Source organism: Nycticebus coucang, chromosome 12 (genome assembly GCF_027406575.1).
Source record: "Nycticebus coucang isolate mNycCou1 chromosome 12, mNycCou1.pri, whole genome shotgun sequence".
NCBI lineage: Eukaryota > Metazoa > Chordata > Mammalia > Primates > Lorisidae > Nycticebus > Nycticebus coucang.
The window spans coordinates 16,196,503-16,220,903 of record NC_069791.1 but is presented as its reverse complement, the minus strand read 5'-3'; the positions used below and the strand labels follow the sequence as shown (position 1 = coordinate 16,220,903).

Below are 24,401 nucleotides of genomic sequence, written 5' to 3'. Positions count from 1 at the left end.
CCCAGAAGTTCAAGGTTGCAGTGAGCTATGATCAAGACACTTACTGCTCTCCAGCTCAGGCAACAGAACAAGACCCTATCTCTTTTAAAAAATAAAAACAAAAACAAACAAAAAAACCAAACAGGATTCTGTTATAACGTTTTACAATTTCCCTTCATGATTCATGGAAGGAAATATAGTTAGTATCATTAATTTCAGAACAAAAACTGACATTAAGCCTTTGAAAGGCTAATAAGCCATAAAACTGATGGTTCCCCTAAGTCATACCTCTCCAATCTTGACAGGTGTTCCTATCAGGGTGGGAATACAGGGAAGGGGACAGCGGTCCCGACACTCTGGATGAGAGACCACACGACAGTCTCGACACTTAAGAGAGAGCTTGCCAAATTTTATCCGCTTCCCACATGGAACACAGGATTCGGGTTTAATAACCTAGGATAAAACAAAGCACATAGAACAGAGTGGTATGAATTAGAAAACTGTCATTATCGGGTGGTGCCTGTGGCTCAAGGAGTAGGGCGCCGGCCCCATATGCCAAGGGTGGTGGGTTCAAACCCAGCCCCGGCCAAAAAAAAAAGAAAACTGTCATTATCCACTACCATTTAGTAAGCACTTAATATGAGCCCCCAAAATTTCTAAAGCCCTTTATACATAATCAACTTAAGTAATTCTCATAATAAGCCTACAAAGTATGTGTTGTTTTCTTCACTTTAAGATGAAGAAACAGGGTGGTGCCTATGGCTCAGTGAGTAGGGCGCCGGCCCCATATACCGAGGGTAGCAGGTTCAAACCCGGCCTCGGACAAACTGCAACCAAAAAATAGCCGGGCGCTGTGGCGGGCGCCTGTAGTCCCAGCTACTCGGGAGGCTGAGGCAAGAGAATCACTTAAGCCCAAGAGTTTGAGGTTGCTATGAGCCGTGTGAAGTCATGGCACTCTACTGAGGGTGGTAAAGTAAGACTCTGTCTCTACAAAAAAAAAAAAAAAAAAAAAAAGATGAAGAAACAGAAGCAAAAAAGAAACAAAGTAACTTGCCTAAGATCACTCAGCTGGAAGGCAGAAGTGTACAGTAGTAGGAAGAACTTGTTAACAAGTCAGAAAACCTGAATGTTAAATTTGTCACTTAACATGAGGCTCAAACAAGTCAGCTAACTCCCCTCTGCCTCCACTAATTTCCTTGGGTTTTTATGAGGAAATCACACAGTACAGACTTAAAACATTTTGAAAATCTAATGTGCTATATTCAAGAATAAAATGTAAACATTTATCACTAAAAAATACAAACAGCTGCTTCTGAAAGCTGCTTTAATTTAATATTATTCACAGAATGAAAAGACACACACCTTCTACAACCAGTAATTACTCCAGAAAGTGGGGTTGAAAAAAGGAAGGAAATTTTACATTTAACTTTTTAACACTCAAGCATTTAAGTTTGTTCCTGGTACATATTACTTTTATAATTAAAAACAAAGAAGGGGGTGGCGTCCGTAGCTCAGTGGGTGGGGCACCGGCCACATACACCTGGGCTGGAGGGTTCAAACACGGTCTGGGCCAGCCGTGGCCCAGACAACTGCATTTGACAACTGCAACAACAACAGCAAAGAGAATCACTTAAACCCAAGAGTTTGAGGTTGCTGTGAACTGTGACACCACAGCACTATACCCAGGGCGACAGCTTGAGACTCTGTCTCAAAACAAACAAACAAACAACAACAACAAAAAACACAAAGAAGGAACAACGGCAGATTTACCGTCTTAGAGACAAAGTCATGTAGGCGCATGCCTCCATTCATATTCTGCGGCGTGCCTGCGTTGTCTACCTCAGTTCTTGGCTCCAGCTGCCTGCTGCTCAAGGTGGAGTCACTGTTCCAAGGCTGCAAAGTACCTAGAAAGCAAATAACTTTGTTTGTTGAGCCTTGTGTCTTAAGTATTCTGTTCTTTCTAAATTTCAGCCCCAATTTCAATATAATTGATAAACATTAATCTATAACCAAAACCAGAAGTGAATAACAATTATGCAAACCAAAAAAAAAAAAATTTCACAGAAAACTAAAGTTATGCATTAGTGGCACAGGCCAGACTAGCATGCCAGGCTAGAACATGACACAAGCAGCTCTCTGGTCCTCAATAAACAGCTAGAAACTACCCAGTAGGGCAGCGCCTGTGGCTCAGTGGGTAGGGTGCTGGCCCCATATACTGAGGGTGGCCGGTTCAAACCCGGCTCTGGCCAAATTGAAACAAAAAAAATAGCTGGGCGTTGTGGCGGGCGCCTGTGGTCCCAGCTACTCAGGAGGCTGAAGCAAGAGAATCATGTAAGCCCAGGAGTTGGAGGTTGCTGTGAGCTGTGTGATGCCACGGCATTCTACCTAGGGTGATAAAGTGAGACTCTGTCTCAAAAAAAAAAAAGCTCAGAAACTACCTAGTAGTAGGCTGGGCGAAGTGGCTCATGCCTGTAATCCTACCACTCTGGGAGGCCGAGGTGGTAGAATACTTGAGCTCAGAAGTTTAAGACCAGCCTAGGCAAGAGCAAGACACCATCTCTACTAAAAATAGACAAATTAGCAGGGTGTTGTTATAGGTGCCTGTAATGTCAGCTACTCAGGAAGCTGGGGCATGAGGATCACTTGAGTCCAAGAGTTTAAGGTTGCTGTGAGCTATGATGATGTCATGGCACTCACCCCCAGGGCAACAGAGTGAGACTCTGTCTCAAAAATAAAAATAAATAAAAATAAATTACCCAATATATCCAATCCCTGATTTGAAGGGTTCTAACAAACCAACTCTCCCAAATTTTACCAGTTGTTTCATACAAGCAATTTGTAACAAACACAATGAACCTGTTTTCCTTCGGCTCCTGGTCCAATATGGCACAGTCTCAATAGTAGACACAGCTTCAATGGGCCCACCATCATTGGGAACAGTCACTGTAGTTTTTGCAACTATGGATTCATTTCCCTGCAACAAAGGACGGACAAACATAAAGAATCAAAACTTTTCTCCACTATAAACTATTTTGAGTGGGTGCAAATTTCTAAATCTTTTTTTTTTTTTTTTTGGCTGGGGCTGGGTTTGAACCCACCACCTCTGGTATATGGGGCCGGCGCCCTACTCCTTTGAACCACAGGCACCACCCAAATTTCTAAATCTTAATCAAAACTTAAGATTCTAGTCAACAATACTCATAAGTTGAAATCTCATACTTAAGAATATAAATATAGGACATAGGATACACACACATAAGCATATAACACTCAAACATAAAGCTGACAGTTGTATATTTAGAGTAATTTCATTCACCTAGAAAAATTCTCACTAAACATCTCTCTCAAAGAAACACTACCATGTTGACTCAAACGAGTTTTAATGCTTGAGGCCACCAAACTCTGATGTTTTCAAGAATACAATTCTCTTGACCTGACTTTTCTTACCTGGTCTACTGTGGAGCCAATAGAACGAGTTTTCTTTATAGGTCCAGGGGGACCATCAATGAACTGTCGGCTGTTAGAGCGCTAGAGAAAGGGCAAAGACCAGTAATTTTAATGCCAAGTAGATATCAAGTACAGAAGATAAAATGATCCCATCAGACAACTTTGATGCAAATCCTAAGGACCAGGACTACAGTAAATAACAAACAATGTAATCTCATTGCCTGTTTCCACATGAAAAACTAAGTTGTACCAACACAAAAATGCCCTAGAAAAAATAAATGAACCTTTGAGAAATTTAGATGACAGCACCAGAAAAAGTAAAGCTGTAATCCTATCTAAGGACATGAAGTCTTTGGAAACACATTAAGTACCCTAAACAAGCACTCACAGAAAGATCTCTACATATCCCATTATGCACACATTTCATCTGAAGCTTACATTAGAGCACAAAAGTCCTGTGTAAAAATTCATATGACAGGGCAGCACTTGTGGCTCAGTGAGTAGGGCACCGTCCCCATATATTGAGGGTGGCAGGTTCGAACCCAGCCCCGGCCAAACTACAACAACAACAAAAAATAGCAGGGCGTTGTGGCGGGTGCCTGGAGTACCAGCTATTCGGGAGGCTGAGGCAAGAGAATCACCTAAGCCCAAGAGCTGGAGGTTGCTGTGAGCTGTGACACCACGACACTCTACCAAGGGTGACAAAGTGAGAGTCTGTCTCTAAAAACAAAAACATTAAAAAAACAAAAATGCATATGACAACTCAAACTTGAGCACATAAGCATATCCTTTTCCATGGAGATGCAGCCCAGACCAGTGAAACAGGATCCTGTCCTTAGTTAACTATTTCAAGAAATATCAAACCACCCCCATCGCATGAATTCATTTGTAATGTATTTAACAATGGCTAGGAGAAACATGTCAGGAATGCAGTATCATAGTAAAATTTCCAAAGAAAACTTTTATTGTTACTTTGTAACCACACATACCCTCTTTTCTCTCTTCTTTAGTTTGAAAGTCTTCACCAAAGTAGAATCCCAATCCTGCTGACAATTATACTGTATTAATTTTCTTTCCTTAGTTAGGCCTTCCCTAAGCCCAGTGCAAATAAACTTACAGACTTCCTGAATCAGACTACCTGACTTGAAACTCAGGAAGAAGGGGGAGGAAAGGTCTAAGTGTTAAAGCAATAGAGCTATAGTTAAGTTAACATGCTTTCTTTCAAAAATTGAAACTATTATAACAGAATCAGGAATCAATACCACAGAGGCAAGAAAAGGTTAAAGAATCAACTTCTCTCGTGATTATTTCCGGTGCTTAGTCCTTTATTTCTTATTATTTTTGTAATTAGTTTTAGAACTTACAGAATGTTAGGCATTATACTCATCATGTCAGATGTGATTCTTGCCCTCAAGGGATTGCTACTGTCTAATCAGATGTTCTGTATAATAATGCCACTTAAAAAGTTCTAGTTTAAGGCTCTCCCCTCCTCTCCTCTCTCTTCTCTCTCTCTCTGTCTCAGTCTCTCCTCTCTCTCTCTCTCTCTCTCCCCCTCTCTTTTTCCTCTCTCTCTCTTCTTTTCTCTCCTCTTTGGTGCTGCTCTGCTGCATTCCTCCCTCACCAATAAAAATCTTTTGTACAAGCAAAAAAAAAAAAAAAAAAAAAGTTCTAGTTTAAGACTCCTATAATCCTAGCACTCTGGAAAGCCAAGGCAAGAGGCTCTCTTGAGCTCAGGAGTTCCAACCTGAACAAGAGCAAGATCCTATCTCTACTAAAAACAGATAAAATGAGCCAGTCTTTGTGGTGGGCGCCAGCTACTTAGGAGGCTGAAACAGAAGGATCACTTAAGCCTAGGAGTTTGAGGCTGCTGTGAGCTAGTCTGATGCCATGGCATTCTAGCCTAAGGCAATAGAGTAAGCCTACACCTTAAAAAAAAAAAAAAAAAAAGGCTGGGCACCTGGAGCTCAAGTGGCTAAAGTGCCAGCCACATATACCCAAGCTAGCTGGTTCGAATCCAGCCCAGGCCTGCCTAACAACAATGACAGTTACAACCAAAAAATGGCTGGGCATTGTGGCAAGCACCTATAGACCCAGCTACTTGGGAGGCTGAGGCAAGAGAATCGCTTGAGCCCAGAAGTTGGATGTTGCTGTGAGCTATGATGCCACAGTACTCTACCCAGGGCAACAGCTTGAGGCTCTGCCTCAAAAAAAAGGGCAGTGCCTGTGGCTCAGTGGGTAGGGTGCTGGCCACATACACTGAAGCTGACACTTTAAACCCAGCCTGGGCCAACAATGACAACTGCAACCAAAAAATAGCTGGTTGGCGTCTGTGGCTCAAGCGGCTAAGGTGCCAGCCACATACACCTGAGCTAGCAGGTTCGAATCCAGCCCACATCCGCCAAACAATGATGGCTGCAACCAAAAAATAGCTGGGCATTGTGGCGGGTGCCTGTAGTCCCAGCTACGTGGGAGGCAGAGGCATGAGAATAGCTTGAGCCTGGGACTTGGAGGTTGCTATGAGCTGTGATGTCACAGCACTCTACCCAGGCCGACGGCTTGAGGCTCTGATAGATAGGCGTGTGGCAGGCGCCTGTAGTCCCAGCTACATGGGAGGCTGAGGCAAGAGAATCACTGAAGCCCAACAGTTGGAGGCTTCTGTGAGCTGTGATGCCACGACACTCTACCCAGGGTGACAGCTTGAGACTCTATCTCAAAAAATTAAAAAAAAAAAGAAAGAAATAAAGAAAAAAGTGCTAATTTAGGAACTTCAGCCTTAAGAAATTATGTTCACCACTGAAGAATTACTTGGCTTTTACTATGGTCTAATTTCAATTCACTTAACTATCTGTGTCTAGTTTAGAAACTATCTTTAATTTCTGAAAACAGCATCTAAAAATATTTACATATAACAAATAGTATGCTTGCTTTGGCCACACGTATACATATAGTAAATAGTACCTTGGCTAAATAAATTTAACTTCCCCAATTTATGGTCAAGTAATTTAGTTACTGGTTGTTTGGTTCAGCTTTAGTTACAACAAATATCATATCACAGGTCTAACTCCAAAATCAGCTCATGATATGGTTTAGTGTTACTATATATCCCAGACCTATTCTATATCATTCCTTATTTCAAAAAGGTGATAATATTTATTATATACATAAAATGGCCATTTCTTTTCCCTAGTCTGAACTTCGAATTTGACAGAAAATTCCTAGTTATGTAACAAGTAGTCATCACTTCTTTTGTTATGTCAGAAAACCAACTATCAATAACTTCCTCTCATTTGTTTGCCAGCTTTCAGCTGACAACAGAAATAAGCAAATTAATGAACTACTAGTCCCCTAAACATCAGAGACTAAAATATCAGAAAATGACCTTTTATGTAGAAACACCGCCCTACGTTAAGAGAAGCATGCTTGACTTAATAAAAAAATTAAAAAAAAAAAAAAAAAAAAAGAGAAGCATGCTGCCACATAAAAGCAGGGTAACAAAGACTTTAGACTTGTTAACCATTGTTGATCAAAGCATTATTTTGTGCCTAGAAATTCTTCAGTCTCTGGGCTAAAGTCCCAGTACCTTCATTTCCTTCTAATTCTAAAGTACAACTAAGCTTTCCTCAAGAACCAAACTAATTCAGAAATAAGGAAGAAGTCTATTCACCGCAAATAAACCTTGCCTGGATATAATCTCGCTAATTATTTAATTGCTAGGTGAGACTTTAATAAGTCAAGACCTAATCAATTAATACACACAGCTCACAGAGACCCATTAAGTAAACTCAATCTCACTCCAAATCCTGAATTCTATATTCTCACTTCCAGAAACTAAATAAATATATAAGCCCGTCTCTTATAGTGCATATGGATTTATATTTTAAATTGCTAGCTCAGAATCTGTATCACATCAACTAATAAAACACTAATAAAGCATGTACAGGGAAGGATAAATGTTCCTGAGGGAGCAGTGGTAAAAAAAGTAGGTAATTCTGAGAGATCAAATGTTTATTACCAATGATTCGTCAGTCTTGTCAAAGCTGATATCTGATAAAATGGAACCAGATTCATCAATGGTTGATAGTCTAGATCAATGAGACAATAGGGGGTTAGACACAGAAGACTGCAGAACATAAAACCCACCAACATTCAAAACAAGTCTGACCGGTCAAGAAACATCAGCAATTTCATAGCAAAATCTCTCTGGAGACAACAAGCTCAAACCCTGTGGTAGGCTGATTTTGATGCTTTTCACGAGGACTGCACAGACATGAGTACAGGTGCAGCAGCTGCTTTTTCAGCAAAGGCCTTATAATAGCAGTTGAAAATTACAGTGAACGCTACGGGTGTTATGTGCATTCCCTGATGAGTTCACATGTAGTACTACAGGCTACCAAAACTCACAAAGCAGAAGAGTGAAGTTTAATTTGATCCTAATTGTGGCCGCTTTCTATAAAACAGAGTATTACCCAGCATTGGCTTTTTTCGAAATTAAAGCTTATACATCTTCTTAGTTATAAAGATACCCCATAAAACAATCAGGCAACAAAACAAATAGCTGTTGAGAGTGCTGACCTTTCCCTACTTATTGCATTGAGGGTGTTAAATTCAAAGCCTGGTTGAGGCTATTTTAAACAGCGGTGCAGTGGAACCAAAATTATTGTCTGGTCTTGCCTCACAGAAGCCTTTTTATACAAGAAGTGCTACAAGAGCTCTCTGGAGAGTAAACACTGAAGTATTGCTGAACTGCAACTTTCACCTTTAGGTTTCTTAGCAATGTGCGGGATTAGTTATTGATGTGCAATTTAGCACCAACATCAAAATTTTACCCATGGCAAAACAACATCCTAAGGAAAGGTAAAAAATAAAATAAAAAGGTAAGACCTCGTGCTTTTATTCCCCACCCTCCCTTAAAATCTTTTTCTGCTGGGCGGCGCCTGTGGCTCAGTCGGTGGGGCGCCGGCCCCATATACCGAGGGTGGCGGGTTCAAACCCGGCTCCGGCTGAACTGCAAACCAAAAAATAGCTGGGCGTTGTGGCGGGCGCCTGTAGTCCCAGCTACTCGGGAGGCTGAGGCAAGAGAATCGCTTAAGCCCAGGAGCTGGAGGTTGCTGTGAGCTGTGTGATGCCATGGCACTCTACCGAGGGCCATAAAGTGAAACTCTGTCTCTACAAAAAAAAAAAAAAAAAAAAATCTTTTTCTGCTTTATTCAGCACATATTCTAAAAGCAGTATATTTAAGAGTCTGGATAATAAGAACTTCTGACAGCTGTGTTGCTTGTGATCAGATAACAACAGATGTGGTTCCTCCACCTTTTGTTCCCAGCATTGCCGCTAGACGGTTGGCCTCTGTTGAGAAAAGCCAGAGCTGATTTTTGCTCTTCGCTTAGTTGAATGCTGCCAGATGTGTCACACATGAGCATCTCTCGAATCAGCTGAATCTGTCGTTCCTATAGACCAAGGCAGAGTAAAATATAACTAGTTAGGGAAGAAAGCTTCACCTCAAATTTATGGGATGGGCAGAACAGAAGACATTAAAATACAGCATTATGCAAACAGGCCTTCAAGAAGGTTGCTACACCAATCGCATATTAATTCACATCAAACCCAGATTGGTCTCTGATTTCTGACTGGTAAAATGAACTCCATCTAGAATACTGGAGTTTCTGCTATAAGACCTTTGGATCAAAACTGCTAATCCAAGAGAGAGTAATGAAAAATCAGAGTCCCAAAATAGATTTCAAATAGCAAAAACACTTTAGTGTCATTTTACCAGGACAATTATTGGCTTCTACAGATCAAAGCAACCACCCACCTTTCTAAACGGTGCAGCAAAACGCATTAAAATGAATACAAAGCTGTAATGCACTGGAACCAGACGATTTGAGCTTACTGAGGCATCTAACACCGTACCAAGATGGATTATTCCCTCCTACTAAAGGCTTTCTTTGCACCATGACCCACCCTGGCACATCAAAATTAAAGCGTTTTATAACTCACATTGCTCAACTAGTTGAATACATTTAGCCTTTTACCCTGAATTAGAGAACAGTGATGAAGGAAAGAGTTAAAGTTGTCTTACCTGTATCAAGGACAAATTACCAGCTATTCACATTAAGGACAGATATTCTGGCTAGCACTTATAATAAACAATGAGTGATGGCCAATATCCTGTGACAGACTGAATACTTAGGGTTTCCCTTTCCCTCTAATTTTAATTCTTTAAATTCTTTTTTTTTTTTTTTTTTGTAGAGACAGAGTCTCACTGTACCGCCCTCGGTAGAGTGCCATGACGTCACACAGCTCACAGCAACCTCCAGCTCTATGGGCTTACGCGATTCTCTTGCCTCAGCCTCCCGAGCAGCTGGGACTACAGGCGCCCGCCACAACGCCCGGCTATTTTTTTGTTGCAGTTTGGCCGGGGCTGGGCTTGAACCCACCACCCTCGGTATATGGGGCTGGCGCCCTACTCACTCAGCCACAGGCGCCACCCAATTCTTTAAATTCTTATTTGAAACGTGTCTACTGAACAATAGTTTCAAACTTAAAAACAAAAATTAATTTCAAACTATAAAAAACGATTCTAGGGCAGCGCCTGTGGCTCAAGGAGTAGGGTGCTGGTCCCATATGCCAGAGGTGGCGGGTTCAAACCCAGCCCTGGCCAAAAACCAAAAAAAAAAACAAAACAAAACAAAACGATTTTAAGGTACAATTTCAGCTCCAATAATGGGCAGGTTGGGGTGGTGCCTGTGGCTCAAAGAGTAGGGCGCCGGTCCCATATGCCGGAGATGGTGGGTTCAAACCCAGCCCCGGCCAAAAACCACAAAAAAAAAAAAAAAAAAAAAAAAAAAAAATAATGGGCAGGTTATCAAAGGACAGGTCACTTTCAGTTGTTTTTGTTGTTGTTGTTTTGCGACAGAGTCTCACTTTGTAGCCCTTGGTAGAGTACTGTGGCATCATAGCTCACAGCAACCTCAAACTCTTAGGTTCAAGTGATTCTCTTGCCTCAGCCTTCCAAGTAGCTGGGACTACAGGTGCCTGCCACAACGCCCAGCTATTTTTAGAGACAGGGTCTTGCTCTGGCTCAGCCTGGTCTTAAACCTGTGAGCTCAGGCAATCCACCCACCTCGGCCTCCCAGAGTGATAGAATTACAGGTATAAGCCACTGTGCCCGGCCCTTCCACTTCAGTTCTTTAACATGGAAGAAACTGGGTATACATCTGGCAAGTGAAAATTATCAGATGATGCTTCCCCTTCCCCCATGAGCACCAATCCAGCATAAAAATTAATACACACCAGCTTTTCACAGTCAGCCTCAGCTCTCTGTCTCCGTTTGATCTCTACATCCACCTGATTACGTGCATGCTTCAGCTTAACATCCAAAGCGCTACGCTCAGTCTCTGCTTTCATCAAAAGATCTTTGTATTTCCCCAGCTCGTGGTCTGTTCTCTGCCACTTTTTACGGAAATCCTCAAAGTCCTTCGCCAACTGAATGAATTCTGAGGGAAGAGGGAAAGCTTTAATAATTCAAGCACCAAACAGAATATAACTGCTCTAATAAATCGTTAGTCTCACTCCAAATACATAATTAAGGGACCAGCTGAACTAAAGGGAAATCCAGCTGAAAATAACCAGGAGCAGATCCTGGATATGTTTATCACACTAGCTGAGAGCTTTGTGGACAGCAATTCCTTTTTCAATAGGCCACTTACTTTTGGCTTACCCAGTGGCATCTGCTATGGAATATGGAACTCATTAGTCACCTGGCTCCAGATGTAACACTAACACTGAAAGCTTCTGAGCAGAAGGCAATCAAAGAGGGATACCTTTGGGGCAGTTGTCATGCACCGGGACAGTTACAGCCATAAAACAGAAACAGCCTCCTTCACAGTCACACATTGCTGCACCAGAGAGATGTTAAACAGCAAATTCAAATGTAACTGCTATAATATGCTCCGGTAGATATAGATTAATATTACAGATGTCTAGGCCTGCAATTCCATTCAGCTATATAATTGTATAAATATTGATTTAAAAGTAAAGAGCCAATTTGCTTTTGCTGTTTAACACTGCCCTGAAGGGTATGTAAACATCCCAGATGGAAAAACAGGAAAAGACAATCATACTAGCTTTTGGAATGTCACAGATAGCAGAATGTGAACTCTCTTCAAATGTCTGCAAAGAAGCATTGCTTTCAAGGCAGCAACTGAAAGCGAGATAACCTTGGTGGCCTTCATTCTTATCACCTGCTACTGGCAAAGACTATTCTTCCACAATATATTTGCAAAAATGCCTTACAATTTTCCAGTCTACCTCAATCTATCTCTATGTATTGCTCTCCACCAGCATCATGGAAGAAGGTTCCAAGGTATACATCTGCTGCCGGTCAAACTAACCCAGTTTACAGCTGAAACTAGGCCAAAGTCACACAAAGCTAGCAGATTCTTAGTTGGTAAGTACTTTCCCAGCTGAATTTAATCCCAGCAGAAACATTAGCATGTCCTTTTAAAGCAATTTTAATAATGTGACTAAATATCAAACTTACTAATTATGATACCAACTCATTTTAGAGAAACCCCAGTCATAAGGAAACATTAGTTTTTAATAAACAACAAATTTTAGCAAAACAGGATATTATGACTTCATTATCTTAGACAATGCAAACATCAAGAATAAAAAAATTAAGTACCACAATTCAAATAGTTTTTTGTGTGTGTATGTGTGAATTCTTCCCATTCTGAAGTCTTCCAATCTTCAAGGTGCCCTACTCACTGAGCCACAGGCGCCGTCCCCAGAGCCTGGTTTATTTCTTTAAATTAAAATAAAACAGTAACATGTTCCAGACTATTAACTAAACCATCATATTATTGTTTAAAACTATCTTACTAAAAACTAAAGTTTCCTAGGACCACCACAAACCAGGAAAAATTTGGGGATGATAGAGATCAATAAACATGGCATTGTGGGGGTCATTTGTAAATCACAATTCAACTTGGTACTAGTCTGTCATTTATTAAATTCAAATTACAAAGGATTTATTAAATTTAAATTACAGTACCCACTTAAAAGTTATACACACATACACACAACTATGAAGTGCATATATCAAAAGTGAAGGAGATGGAAAATTTCTTTAGAACAAATTGAGGGTAATCTTTGATTCATTCTCTAAAAAATTAAAATAAAAAAGTTTAAATTATTTAAAAAATATTAAAAAATTAAATTATTAAAAATATAACAAATATAAATCAGGTTCATACTTCAACATACAAATTTAAATGGTTATAGAAATCCTGACCTTTTTTTCAGTTCATTGCCCCAGGGCCTTGACACAGGCTCTTCCCTTTGTCTTCCCTGCTACCTAAGCTTCTTTTTCTTTATTTTTCCAGTTTTTGGCCAGGGCTGGGTTTGAACCCACCACCTCCAGCATATGGGGCCGGTGCCCTACTCTGTTGAGCCACAGGTGCCGCCCATACCTAAGCTTCTTAAGAGCAAGGACCCTTTGTCTTTTTTGCTCTTTTATCTCCAGTGCCTTTCAGCTTGTCTAGCACATGGTAGGCACTTGCATATAAGTGTTGAACAAATCAATGAAGAGCTGTTATTCACGTCAAATTTAAACTCTGGGAAATTTATCTGTTTTTTTTTTTTTGACACAGAGTCTCACTAGGTCACTCTTGGTAGAGCGCCATGATGTCTCAAACTCCTGGGCCTAAGTGATTCTCTTGTCTCAGCCTCCCAAGTAGCTGGGACTATAGGCGCCCCCCACGATGCCCAGCTATTTTTTTGTTGCAGTTGTCATTGTAGTTTAGCTGGTCCAGTCCGGGTTCGAACCCACAACCTTCGGGGCATGTGGCTGGTGCTGTAACCACTGTGCTATGGGCACGAAGCCTAAACTCTGGGCATCTAAGACCACCACAACCTTACTGACAAATATTTCTCTAGGTAAACCAGTCTGTCCCCTTCCCTAGAACAGATCTATATCCATCTGTATTATATTCACAAGGCCTTCTTGTGACCAAGCTATGCACTCCAAATGGAATGGCTTAGCTACTCTTTTTTACATACACACTTACCAAGACCCATCTGCTCTATGAATCCTTTCCTAATCAGTTTGTTCCACATTAAATCCTTTTAGATTTCCTCGAAGCATATATTTTCATACTTGTACTACCTTCTGTTTCATGAGAAAAACTCCTGTATCTGAAACTAAAATATAGTAGAAGCCCCATAGATGACAACTTCCTTAAATTGACCTAATTTCATAGGCTAGACATTCACCCCATGTATGTGTTAGTATACCAGGCCTAGTTCCTTATGTTGACCATCCCAAACTGTAACAGTTTGTTACAGTCCCTTGGGTGGTCAACTTACAGAGGTTCTACTGTATATAAATAAGTAAAAACAGAACATAAAAGCCATATAGACTGGAGAAAAGATAACAGAAAAAATAAAAATAATTATTTTTTTTTTTAGAGACAGAGTCTTACTTAATTGCCCTTGGTAGAGTGCTGTGGAATCATAGCTTACAGCAACCTCCAACTCCTGGATTTAGGCGATTCTCTTGCCTCAGCCTCCCGAGTAGCTGGGACTACAGGCGCCTGCTACAACACCCAGCTATTTTTTTGTTGCAGTTTGGCCAGGGTCCAGGTTCGAACTCACCACCCTTGGTATATGGGGCCGGTGCCCTACCCACTGAGCCACAGGCACTGCTCGTAATTATTCAAATATTAATTTTCTTTCTGATCTCCCAGTAACTTTGGACTTGGCTCTTTTTAAAAGCCATACAAAAAGGAGAAAGAGGAATGAAGTTATGAAGAAAGGCAAAAATAAGGAGTCAAGGGATACTTAAGCATGGGAGAAATTCCTAAGGATCTAAAAAGAGGACAGACACTGTGGTGGATACACAAGCAAGATTTTTTTTTTTTTAATCGAGACAGAGTCTCACTTTGTCATCCTTGGTAGAATGCTGTGGCATCATAGCTCATAGCAACCTCAAACTCTGCAACTTAAATGATCCTCTTGCCTCAGCCTCCCAAGTAGCTGGGACTACAGCTTGCCATAATGCCCAGCTATTTTTTTTTTTTTAGAGACAGGATCTCACTCTTGCTCAGGCTGGTCTTGAACTCCTGAGCTCAGGCAATCCACCAGCCCTGGCCTCTCAGAGTGCTAGGATTACAGGCATGAGCCACTGCGCCTGACCACAAATAAGATTTTAGAGGCTAGAAAACACTGAGCCACTTTAGTTCCTCAAAAGCCAACTTTCCACATTAGAGATTTAGAGATGGAGGAAATGTACCTCTATTTAATAACAGAAATCAAGGGCAGCACCTGTGGCTCAAAGGAGTAAGGCACCAGCCCCATATGCTGGAGGTGGTGAGTTCAAACCCAGCTCAGGCCAAAAACTGAAAAGAAAAAAAATAATAATAATAATAGAAATCAATGGGAAGATAAAAATTTGCTTTCAAATAAGGACACCTATAAAAATAGGTATCTTGGTTTTGGGGGTTTTTTGGTATAATCTCTTTCAAAGTATTTTCACAACTAGTATCTCAATTTATCCCTTACAGCATTCTCACAAAAAAGATAAAGACATTTAAGTTCCTGTTTTACAGATGGAGAAACAGACACAGAATGGGTAAAAGCCAGCACAAGTTATCAATACTCTAAACAGACTCTTCCCTCTGGCCCCACATCCTATCAGCTGCCTCCTCCTAGAGCCCCTATAATCACATCTCTTCCACTGATTTCCCCATATGTCCATCTTCGTAACCACCATTCCTGTTAGGGTTCTTACTGCCTCTTTCCTAAGCTGTGGCAAACATCTCATTCCTAGTCAGTCTTCAGGCCTCAACCTCTAATGTAGCCCACTCCTTTGCTAGGGTAATCTTCCCAAGGCACAGCTCTGAATTATGTCACTCCCCCTTACTCCTATCCCTCTCAAGCCCCATACCCTCTTGCTTTCACACAGGCTGTTGCCTGATCTAAAAGGCCCTCTTTCATCTCTGCCTATTAGGATCCTACCTTACAGTTAAGGCTCAACTAAAACCCTACTTTCCTCCATGAAACAATTTAGTTATCCCTTTTCCTAACTCAACATATGCTAGGAAAAATGAGAGGTTCCAACAAAATATTTGCTCAATGAACCTGAATTTTAAGATCTTATTCCTTACTCTTCCCCACCAGACTCCAAAGCAATCCATCTTCTGAGATGATGTGACCTCAAAGAAAATCCTAATTAGTATGCTATCATGGTTACTGAGCTGGTACCAGATAACAGGGTCATGCAGTAGCTATTAGAGAGAGAAAACAGAATATTGTTTTGAAAGGCTTGTAAGTGGATAAGAGCTATTAAAAACATCAATCAATTTAAAGAAAATATTGAATGGCATAAGCAAGATGTCATACTAAGTACTATGGAAATTAAAAAGTTTAAGACACAGTTTTTACATTAATATTATACCAGGGAGGCTGACTTTAGAGCAACATTTAGTAAATTAGGTATTAATGAAAGTCTGAAATTAGTAGAGGATGGCAACACAAAGAGAAGCCGGTAGAGAAGAATCCCCTTAGATCACATACTTCAGTACCATCAGCCCCACTTTTCTTTCTTGCTAATTTATTTCCCAGACTGTTCCCTCTATCAGAATCTCTTTTTTCTCCCAGCTTTCTAACTTATCTCAATCCTTTATTACTAAGTATCAAATCTATGGCGTAGTGAAAGCAGATGCCTAGTCTCTCCTGCAAAAAGGAAATTATGACTTTTTCCTTCTTCACTTGCAAATGTTTTATAGAACACAGAGAAAGCCCCAGATAAAAAAAAATAATAGACAACTACTAAAGAAAAAAACAACAACATCCAACATTCAACATCCTTGGATATCCAGATTTTTCCCAGTTCATGGTAAAAAATGAAATTGGCAACTAATACCAATATTCAGTGGAAAAAGAACCTTGATAACAAAAAGGTCTGCGTAAAATCCACTTAAAAACAACTCTAGAAAAATTTTAGTGACCATTAGGCTTTGATGATTAAGTGACTATCACTTTCTTTTTGGTAACTCAAATGAAAACCAATTGTAAAATTGGAACACACTTCAGCTGTGTAGAAAACCCAACTGTGAAATGTGTTTTTCTCTTTGCACAGGCCAACTCAGAATGACTTACGGAGTTCATTTCCTTCACTGAGAATCTCCACCCGGCGCACAAGCTGCTCAAACAGATTCCGCAAATTCAGCATCGTAGTATCCATCTTTCTGCCAAGAAATCAAATATACATTAGGGGTCCTGCTTTTTTTCCCTCAAAAGATTCACTAGGAATCCAGTGCAGCCATCAATGACCAACGTCTGAACTCATCTATTTATAGCTACCATTAAAAGAATCTCAAGCCAACAATGAATGTTTTGTGTGATCCGTATTATAAAAACAAACTTGGAATGTTAGAGACTCATTTGAAAATTAGAAAACCATTTCAGACATCTGAATATAATACCTTCTTCCTGCTTGCCTACTTCTCCCTCTGCTCTGCAATTACTCTGGAGCAGAGAAGAAAACAATTAGGAATGAGTATGTCAGCTGATAACTAGATGCCCAACTACAAAATGTGATTCTTCAAGTACAACCTATTGATTAATATAACCCTTTTGCCACTTTAATCCTCTGGACTTTGAAGATCTACAATGTAACTTAAAAGATCTATTTTTGATTTCATTTTTAGTTAATACCTTTGTTGCAACTGCCTCTTAAAATGCAGGACATGGTCAGCACATTTTCTACCAATAGCACAGATGACGTCACACAAGTGATTAAGTAGGGAAATCGCCAGCTCAGCAGCACAAGAATTATTTCTGTAATGCAGGGCTCTCTGCTGGACTGCGTGCAGGGACTATGTTTAATAAATTTATTCTAAGTATAGGCAAAGGATTATGTTGTACCACATTCTAGCATCAGAGACAATACACCACCTTCACAGTTAGGAGGGCAAAGGAAAAATCATTTGCTACTGTGTTCTGTACAGTGAATTTCAGGCTTTATATTCCCCTCCTCACCCCAAAACCTACTGATACTACAGTAAAGACAGTGCACTTACAGACAGTTCTATTCCAAATAGACTTTAACTGGGAACTATTGAGGAAATAAGATCTTCATTTAACAGTTAAGAAAGACAGACACCAACTGGATGTTATGAAAATTATCAAGGAAGTGAAATAAAAAGTCAAATCTCATTTGAAAATTGAAATATGCTCAGATATACCATTAAAAGATTCTTCTTATGTCCAGCCTAACCATTTCTTCAATATTCTAGACCAGCTCATTTCATGCATCTAAGTAAAACCTTAACAACTCTTTTATGAAGGTTTACTGACTTTGCAATGTTTATAAATAAGACTGTACCTTCTAAAACTAATTGAAGCTATCTATGACAAACCCACAGCTAATATTTTACAGAATGGAGTAAAACTGAAAGCTTTTCCTCTTAAAGCTGGAACCAGACAAGGTTGTCCTCTGTCACCTTTACTATTCAACACAGTGCTGGAAGTTCTAGCCAATACAATTAGGCAAGACAAGGAAATAAAGGGAATCCAAATGGGAGCAGAGGTGGTCAAACTCTTCCTCTTTGCTGATGACATGATCTTATACTTAGAGGATCCCAAAGACTCAACCACAAGACTCCTAGAAGTTATCAAAAAATACAGTAATGTTTCAGGGTATAAAATCAATGTCCACAAGTCAGTAGCCTTTGTATACACCAGTAACAGTGAAGATGAGAAGCTAATTAAGGACACAACTCCCTTTACCATAGTTTCAAAGAAAATGAAATACCTAGGAATATAACTAACAAAGGAGGTGAAGGACCTCTATAAAGAAAATTATGAAATCCTCAGAAAGGAAATAGGAGAGGATTTTTTTTTTTTTTTGTAGAGACAGAGTCTCACTTTATGGCCCTCGGTAGAGTGCTGTCTCACACAGCTCACAGCAACCTCCAACTCCTGGGCTTAAGCGATTCTCTTGCCTCAGCCTCCCGAGTAGCTGGGACTACAGGCGCCCGCCACAACGTCCTGCTATTTTTTTGGTTGCAGTTTGGCCGGGGCCGGGTCTGAACCCACCACCCTCGGCATATGGGGCCGGCGCCTCACCGACTGAGCCACAGGCGCCGCCCATGGAAATAGCAGAGGATTTTAACAATGGAAGAACACACCATGCTCATGGCTGGGAATAATCAACATTGTTAGAATGTCTATACTTCCCAAAGCAATCTACCTATTCAATGCCATTCCTATCAAAATACCAACATCATACTTTCAAGATTTGGAAAAAATGATTCTGCATTTTCCAAAAAATGATTGTATGGAACCAGAAAAAACCCCGTATAGCTAAGGCAGTTCTTAGTAATAAAAAATAAAGCTGGGAGCATCAGCATACCAGATTTTAGTCTGTACTACAAAGCCATAGTGCTCAAGACAGCATGGTACTAGCACAAAAATAGACATAGGCACTTGGAATCGAATTGAAAACCAGGAAATGAAACTAACATCTTACAACCACCTAATCTTCCATAAACCAAACAAGAACATACCTTGGGGGAAAGACTCCCTATTTAATAAATGGTGTAGGGAGAACTGGATATCCACATGTAAAAGACTGAAACTGGACCCACACCTCTCCCCACTCACAAAAATTGATTCAAGATGGATAAAGGACTTAAATTTAAGGCATGAAACAATAAAAATCCTCAAAGAAAGCATAGGAAAAACACTGGAAGATATTGGCCTGGGGAAAGACTTCATGAAGAATGCTGTGGCAATTGCAACAACAACAAAAATAAACAAATGGGACTTCATTAAAGTGAAAAGCTTCTGTACAGCCACGGAGACAATAACCAAAGCAAAGAGACAACCTACACAATGGGAAAGGATATTTGCATATTTTGAATCAGACAAAAGCTTGATAACTAGGATCTATAGAGAACTCAAATTAATCCACATGAAAAAAGCCAACAATCCCATATATCAATGGGCAAGAGACATGAATAGAACCTTCTCTAAAGACAGACGAATGGCTAACAAACATACGAAAAAATGTTCATCATCCCTATATATTAGAGAAATGCAAATCAAAACCACCCTGAGATACCATCTAACCCCAGTGAGAATGGCCCACATCACAAAATCTCTAAACTGCAGATGCTGGCATGGATGTGGAGAGAAGGGAACACTTTTACACTGCTGGTGGGACTGCAAACTAGTACAACCTTTCTGGAAGGAAGTATGGAAAAACCTCAAAGCACTCAAGCTAGACCTCCCATTTGATCCTGCAATCCCATTACTGGGCATCTACCCAGAAGGAAAAAAATCCTTTTATCATAAGGACACTTGTACTAGACTGTTTACTGCAGCTCAATTTACAATCGCCAAAATGTGGAAACAGCCTAAATGCCCACCAACCCAGGAATGGATTAACAAGCTGTGGTATATGTATACCATGGAATACTATTCAGCTATTAAAAAAAAAATGGAGACTTTACACCCTTCGTATTAACCTGGATGGAAGTGGAAGACATTATTTAGTATGGAGAAGCATGAATCCTACGTACTCAATTTTGATATGAGGACAATTAATGACAATTAAGGTCATGGGGGGGGCAGCGCCTGTGGCTCAAGGAGTAGGGCGCTGGTCCCATATGCCGGAGGTGGCGGGTTCAAACCCAGCCCCGGCCAAAAAAAAAAAAAAAAGGTCATGGGGTGGGGAGGAAAAGCAGAAAGAGGGAAGGAGGGAGAGGGATGGGGCCTTGGTGTGTACCACACCTTCTGGGGGCAAGACATGATTGCAAGAGGGACCTTACCTAACAAATGCAATCAGTGTAACCTGGCTTATTGTACCCTCAATGAATCCCCAATTAAAAAAAAAAAAAAAAAAAAGACTGTACCACAAATTACAAGGGCAAGGAAAAACTAGAAAAAAACACAAAGGACAAAGCATTATATGAACATAAAGATATTTTCTATCAAATGCTATAGAATTATTCATTTGTATTTTCACTGCAATAGCAAAAAAATTTTCAGTTCTAAGACTGATGTAATATATACCTACAGAAACCAAGATTTTCAAATGGCAATGTATCTGTTCCAAGCTACATAATCACAGCAAGCTGCTAAGCAACCAGACCAACAAATCTATTACCAAGATCTTTCTCTAAACTAAAAACAAAACTAAAAGAATAGCATTAAAACCAGCAGGAACAGCTCTGGAAGTCATGGAAAGGCTCATGGATTTAATAATATAATAGGCAAACTATCCAAGTACTAGAAGACAGAAGCAGGGGCAGGATATTCAGTAATTGACTAAAAAGCTTTCCTTTGGCTCCCAGTAAAAATGGAAGACACTAATCAGCAGTTTTAATATAGTATTGATTTCTATCATTTCAGCACTCACCTATATGTTTTGAGACCATAAGATAGTGATCGCAGTAGCATAGGAAATTTCTATCTGTTCAAGAATGCAGAAAAGGTGGGGCAGCGCCGGTAGCTCAGTGGGTAGGGCACCAGCAACATACAACAAGGCTGGGAGGTTTGAACCTTGTCCCGGCCAGCTTAAAAAAAAAAAGAGAAAGAAAAGAATGCAGAAAAGGGACTCTTTCTTTCCAACATGGGGCCTGGCAGAATGGCTGCCGCAAAGAAGGGTGACAAAAAGGGCCATTCTGCCATCAATGAGGTGGTGAACCCAAATACACCATCAACATTCACAAATGCATCCATGGAGTGGGCTTCAAGTGTGCCCCTCGGGCACTCAAAGAGATCTGGAAATCTGCCATGAAGGAGATGGGGACTCGAGATGTGCATATTGATACCAGGGTCAACAAAGGTTTCTGGGCCAAAGGCATAAGGAATGCCCTATACCGTACCCATGTGCAGTTGTCCAGAAAACATAATGAAGATGAGGAATCAACAAACAAGCTCTATATTTTGGTTACCTATGTACCTGTTACCACTTTCAAAAATCTACAGTCAGTGTGGATAAGAACTAACTGGTGATTGTCAGAAACATCAAATAAAGTTATAAAACCAAAAAAAAAAAAAAAATTTGTTTTTTCTCAGTGTTTTTTGTTTTGTTGTTGTTGCAGTTTGGCCAGGGCCAGGTTCAAACCTGCCACCCTAGGTATATGGGCCCAGTTGTCTACTCACTGAGCCAAAGGTGCTGCCCTTGTTGCTTTGTTTTTGAGACAAGGTCCCTCTCTGTTCCCGGGGCTGGGGTGCAGTGGCACAGTCATAGCTCACTGCAGCCTCAAACTCCTAGGATCAAGCTACCCTCCTGCCTTGGCCTCCTGAATAGCTGAGACTACAAGTGCGTGCCACCAAGTCCAGCTAATTTATTTTATTATTATTATTTTTTTTTTTTTTTTGGTAAAGAGATGGGGGTCTGGGTGGTGCCTCTAGCTCAAAGGAGTAGGGCACTGACCCCATATGCTGGAGGTGGCAGGTTCAAATCCAGCCCCGGGGGCAGCGCCTGTGGCTCAGTCTGTAAGGCACCGGCCCCATATACCAAGGGTGGCGGGTTCAAACCCGGCCCCGGCCAAACTGCAACCAAAAAATAGCCGGGCGTTGTGGCGGGCGCCTGTAGTCCCAGCTGCTAGGGAGGCTGAGGCAAGAGAATCGCTTAAGCCCAGGAGTTGGAGGTTGCTGTGAGCCGTGTGAGGCCACGGCACTCTACCGAGGGCCATAAAGTGAGACTCTGTCTCTACAAAAAAAAAAAAAAAAAAAAGAAAGAACAAATCCAGCCCCGGCCAAAAACTGCAAAAAAAAAAAAAAAGAGAGAGAGAGAGATGGGGGTCTCACTATGTTGTCCAGGCTATTCTCTAATCCCTGGTCTCTAGCGGTTCTCTTGCCTTTCCTGCCTAAGTCACTGAAACTACAAGCATGCACTACCATGCTAAACTCATTTTTTAAAAATTTTGTGTTGAGATGCGTGGTCTTACATGTTACCCAGATTGGTCTTGAACTCCTGGCCTCAAGTGGTCAATTCTCTTACCTCAGCCTCTCAAACTGGTAGGATTACAGGTGTTTACCCTGTACCCAGCCTTCAGAGGGTTTTTTTTTTTTTTGTAGAGACAGAGTCTCACTCTATGGCCCTCGGTAGAGTGCCGTGGCTCACAGCAACCTCCAACTCCTGGGCTTAAGCGATTCTCCAGCCTCAGCCTCCCGAGTAGCTGGGACTACAGGCGCCCGCCACAACGCCCGGCTACTTTTTGGTTGCAGTTTGGCCGGGGCAGGGTTTGAACCCGCCACCCTCGGTATATGGGGCTGGCGCCTTACCGACTGAGCCACAGGCGCCGCCTTCAGAGGGTTTTTTAAGTCTTAAACGACAACACAATTTAATCTTTTGTCCTTGTTATAGTTTGAATGTTTGTGTCCCTCCAAAATTCAGGTTGAAACTTAATTCCCAATGCATCAATAGTAAGAGGCAGGACCTTTTGGAGGTGATTGCCTCAGGAGGACTCAGATAATCAGGCCCTTTTTGCCCTTGGGCCATGTGAGAACTCACCATCTCAGAAGCAGAAAGTGAGCCCTTACCCAGACTAGAATCTACTGGCAACTTGATCTTGGACTTTTCAGAACTGTAAAAAACAATTTGTGTTATTTATAAATTACCCAATCTAAAACATTTTCTTATAGCAGCAGAATCGAACTAAGACAGTTCCCTTATTTTTTTTTTCAATGTAACAAAGAAAAATTTTATTAGGAAGAACAAAGAGAAAGTTTAGAGCACTTCCAAAGAGAGTCGGAAGTGGGTTCCTCTAGTGAAGGAAAAAAGGTGAGAGAGATCAAGACAGTCCCTTAAAAAAAACAACACATTTTTTAAGTTCTAATCCATTCTTCTTCTCTATGTTCTTTGTGTACACCACTCCCTGAGGGTTGGGGGATATACCCTCTTGAAAACACAAAAGACACAGAGCACCTTTATGGGAACATCACCTCCCCACAGTAACTGGCACACATACAACTAAAGCAATATACATATATACAAGTGTTCTTCTCCAGTGATGCCCAGTGCTTAGGAGATAGCTGTTTAACTAAACTCCCAGTATTCTATTATTAAACAAAAAGAGGTTAATACTCAGCTCTATCAGACATTCATAGTCTCCACAATTAGTTTTATAAATAGTCTGATATTGATTTTCCTTTATTCTTCCCTCCCAACACCAAACAATTCCTAAAGTTCAATTCTCCAACCTCACAACTTATCAAACTATTCCACTTTCGCCATTATATCTCTACAGATAACTCACCAATTTATCTCTCCAGACCTAGTCTCTCTCCTAACTCCTAGCTATCCTGTTGCTTTCAATTTGCTTGGGATGCCCTGATGATGTACTTGATTCTGAAATGTTGTACTACTCTCCCCCCACAGACATCAACAACCCTATCCACTAAGCTACCTCTATACTACTATCAATTTTGACTTCCCTGTTTTTAATCATTCTCCAAGTCACTCAATTCCAAACTTCAAAACCAATCTCTTTGGGCAGTGCCTGTGGCTCAGTGGGTAGGGCGCCAGCCCCATATACTGAGGGTGGCGGGTTCGAACCCAGCCCAGGCCAAACTGTAACAAAAAATAGCCGGGTGTTGTGGCGAGTGCCTGTGGTCCCAGATTCTTGGGAGGCTGAAGCAAGAGAATTGCCTAAGCCCAGGAGTTGGAGGTTGTTGTGAGCCATGATACCACAGCACTCTACCAAGGGTGATAAAGTGAGACTTTGTCTCTTAAAAAAATAAAAATAAATAAAAATAAATCACCTTTGGTCACTCCCCCTCTGACAAGTATAATCATCAAACCTCATGGACTTTTCTCTCATGTGTCCCTCCAAAATTTTGTTTCCCTTATCACTTGCAGGTTGTCATCGCTCACTTTAGTTGAGCTCCCTGCCTCCAGTCTTTACCCCAATGCTTTGCTCAGTTACCACTGAGACACACACCTTGCACTTTCA

General features: G+C 40.9%; 1 protein-coding gene across 8 annotated transcripts in view; it reads right to left on the bottom strand.

Annotated features, from left to right (window-relative positions):
* RACGAP1 (Rac GTPase activating protein 1) overlaps window positions 1-24,401 on the bottom strand; it is a 66,865-nt gene that overhangs the window by 9,465 nt on the left and 32,999 nt on the right. For 7 of the 8 annotated variants that reach the window (XM_053554969.1, XM_053554970.1, XM_053554971.1 and 4 more), the window contains 9 exons: window positions 16,588-16,676; window positions 10,720-10,922; window positions 8,737-8,873; window positions 7,439-7,508; window positions 4,416-4,472; window positions 3,427-3,507; window positions 2,836-2,953; window positions 1,750-1,883; window positions 268-432 (listed from right to left, as the gene is read on the bottom strand). In XM_053554969.1, coding sequence (XP_053410944.1) covers window positions 268-432; window positions 1,750-1,883; window positions 2,836-2,953; window positions 3,427-3,507; window positions 4,416-4,472; window positions 7,439-7,508; window positions 8,737-8,873; window positions 10,720-10,922; window positions 16,588-16,676 — 1,054 coding nt within the window. The remainder of the gene's footprint in view (window positions 1-267; window positions 433-1,749; window positions 1,884-2,835; window positions 2,954-3,426; window positions 3,508-4,415; window positions 4,473-7,438; window positions 7,509-8,736; window positions 8,874-10,719; window positions 10,923-16,587; window positions 16,677-24,401) is intronic. The other variant, XM_053554972.1, reaches the window with a different exon arrangement.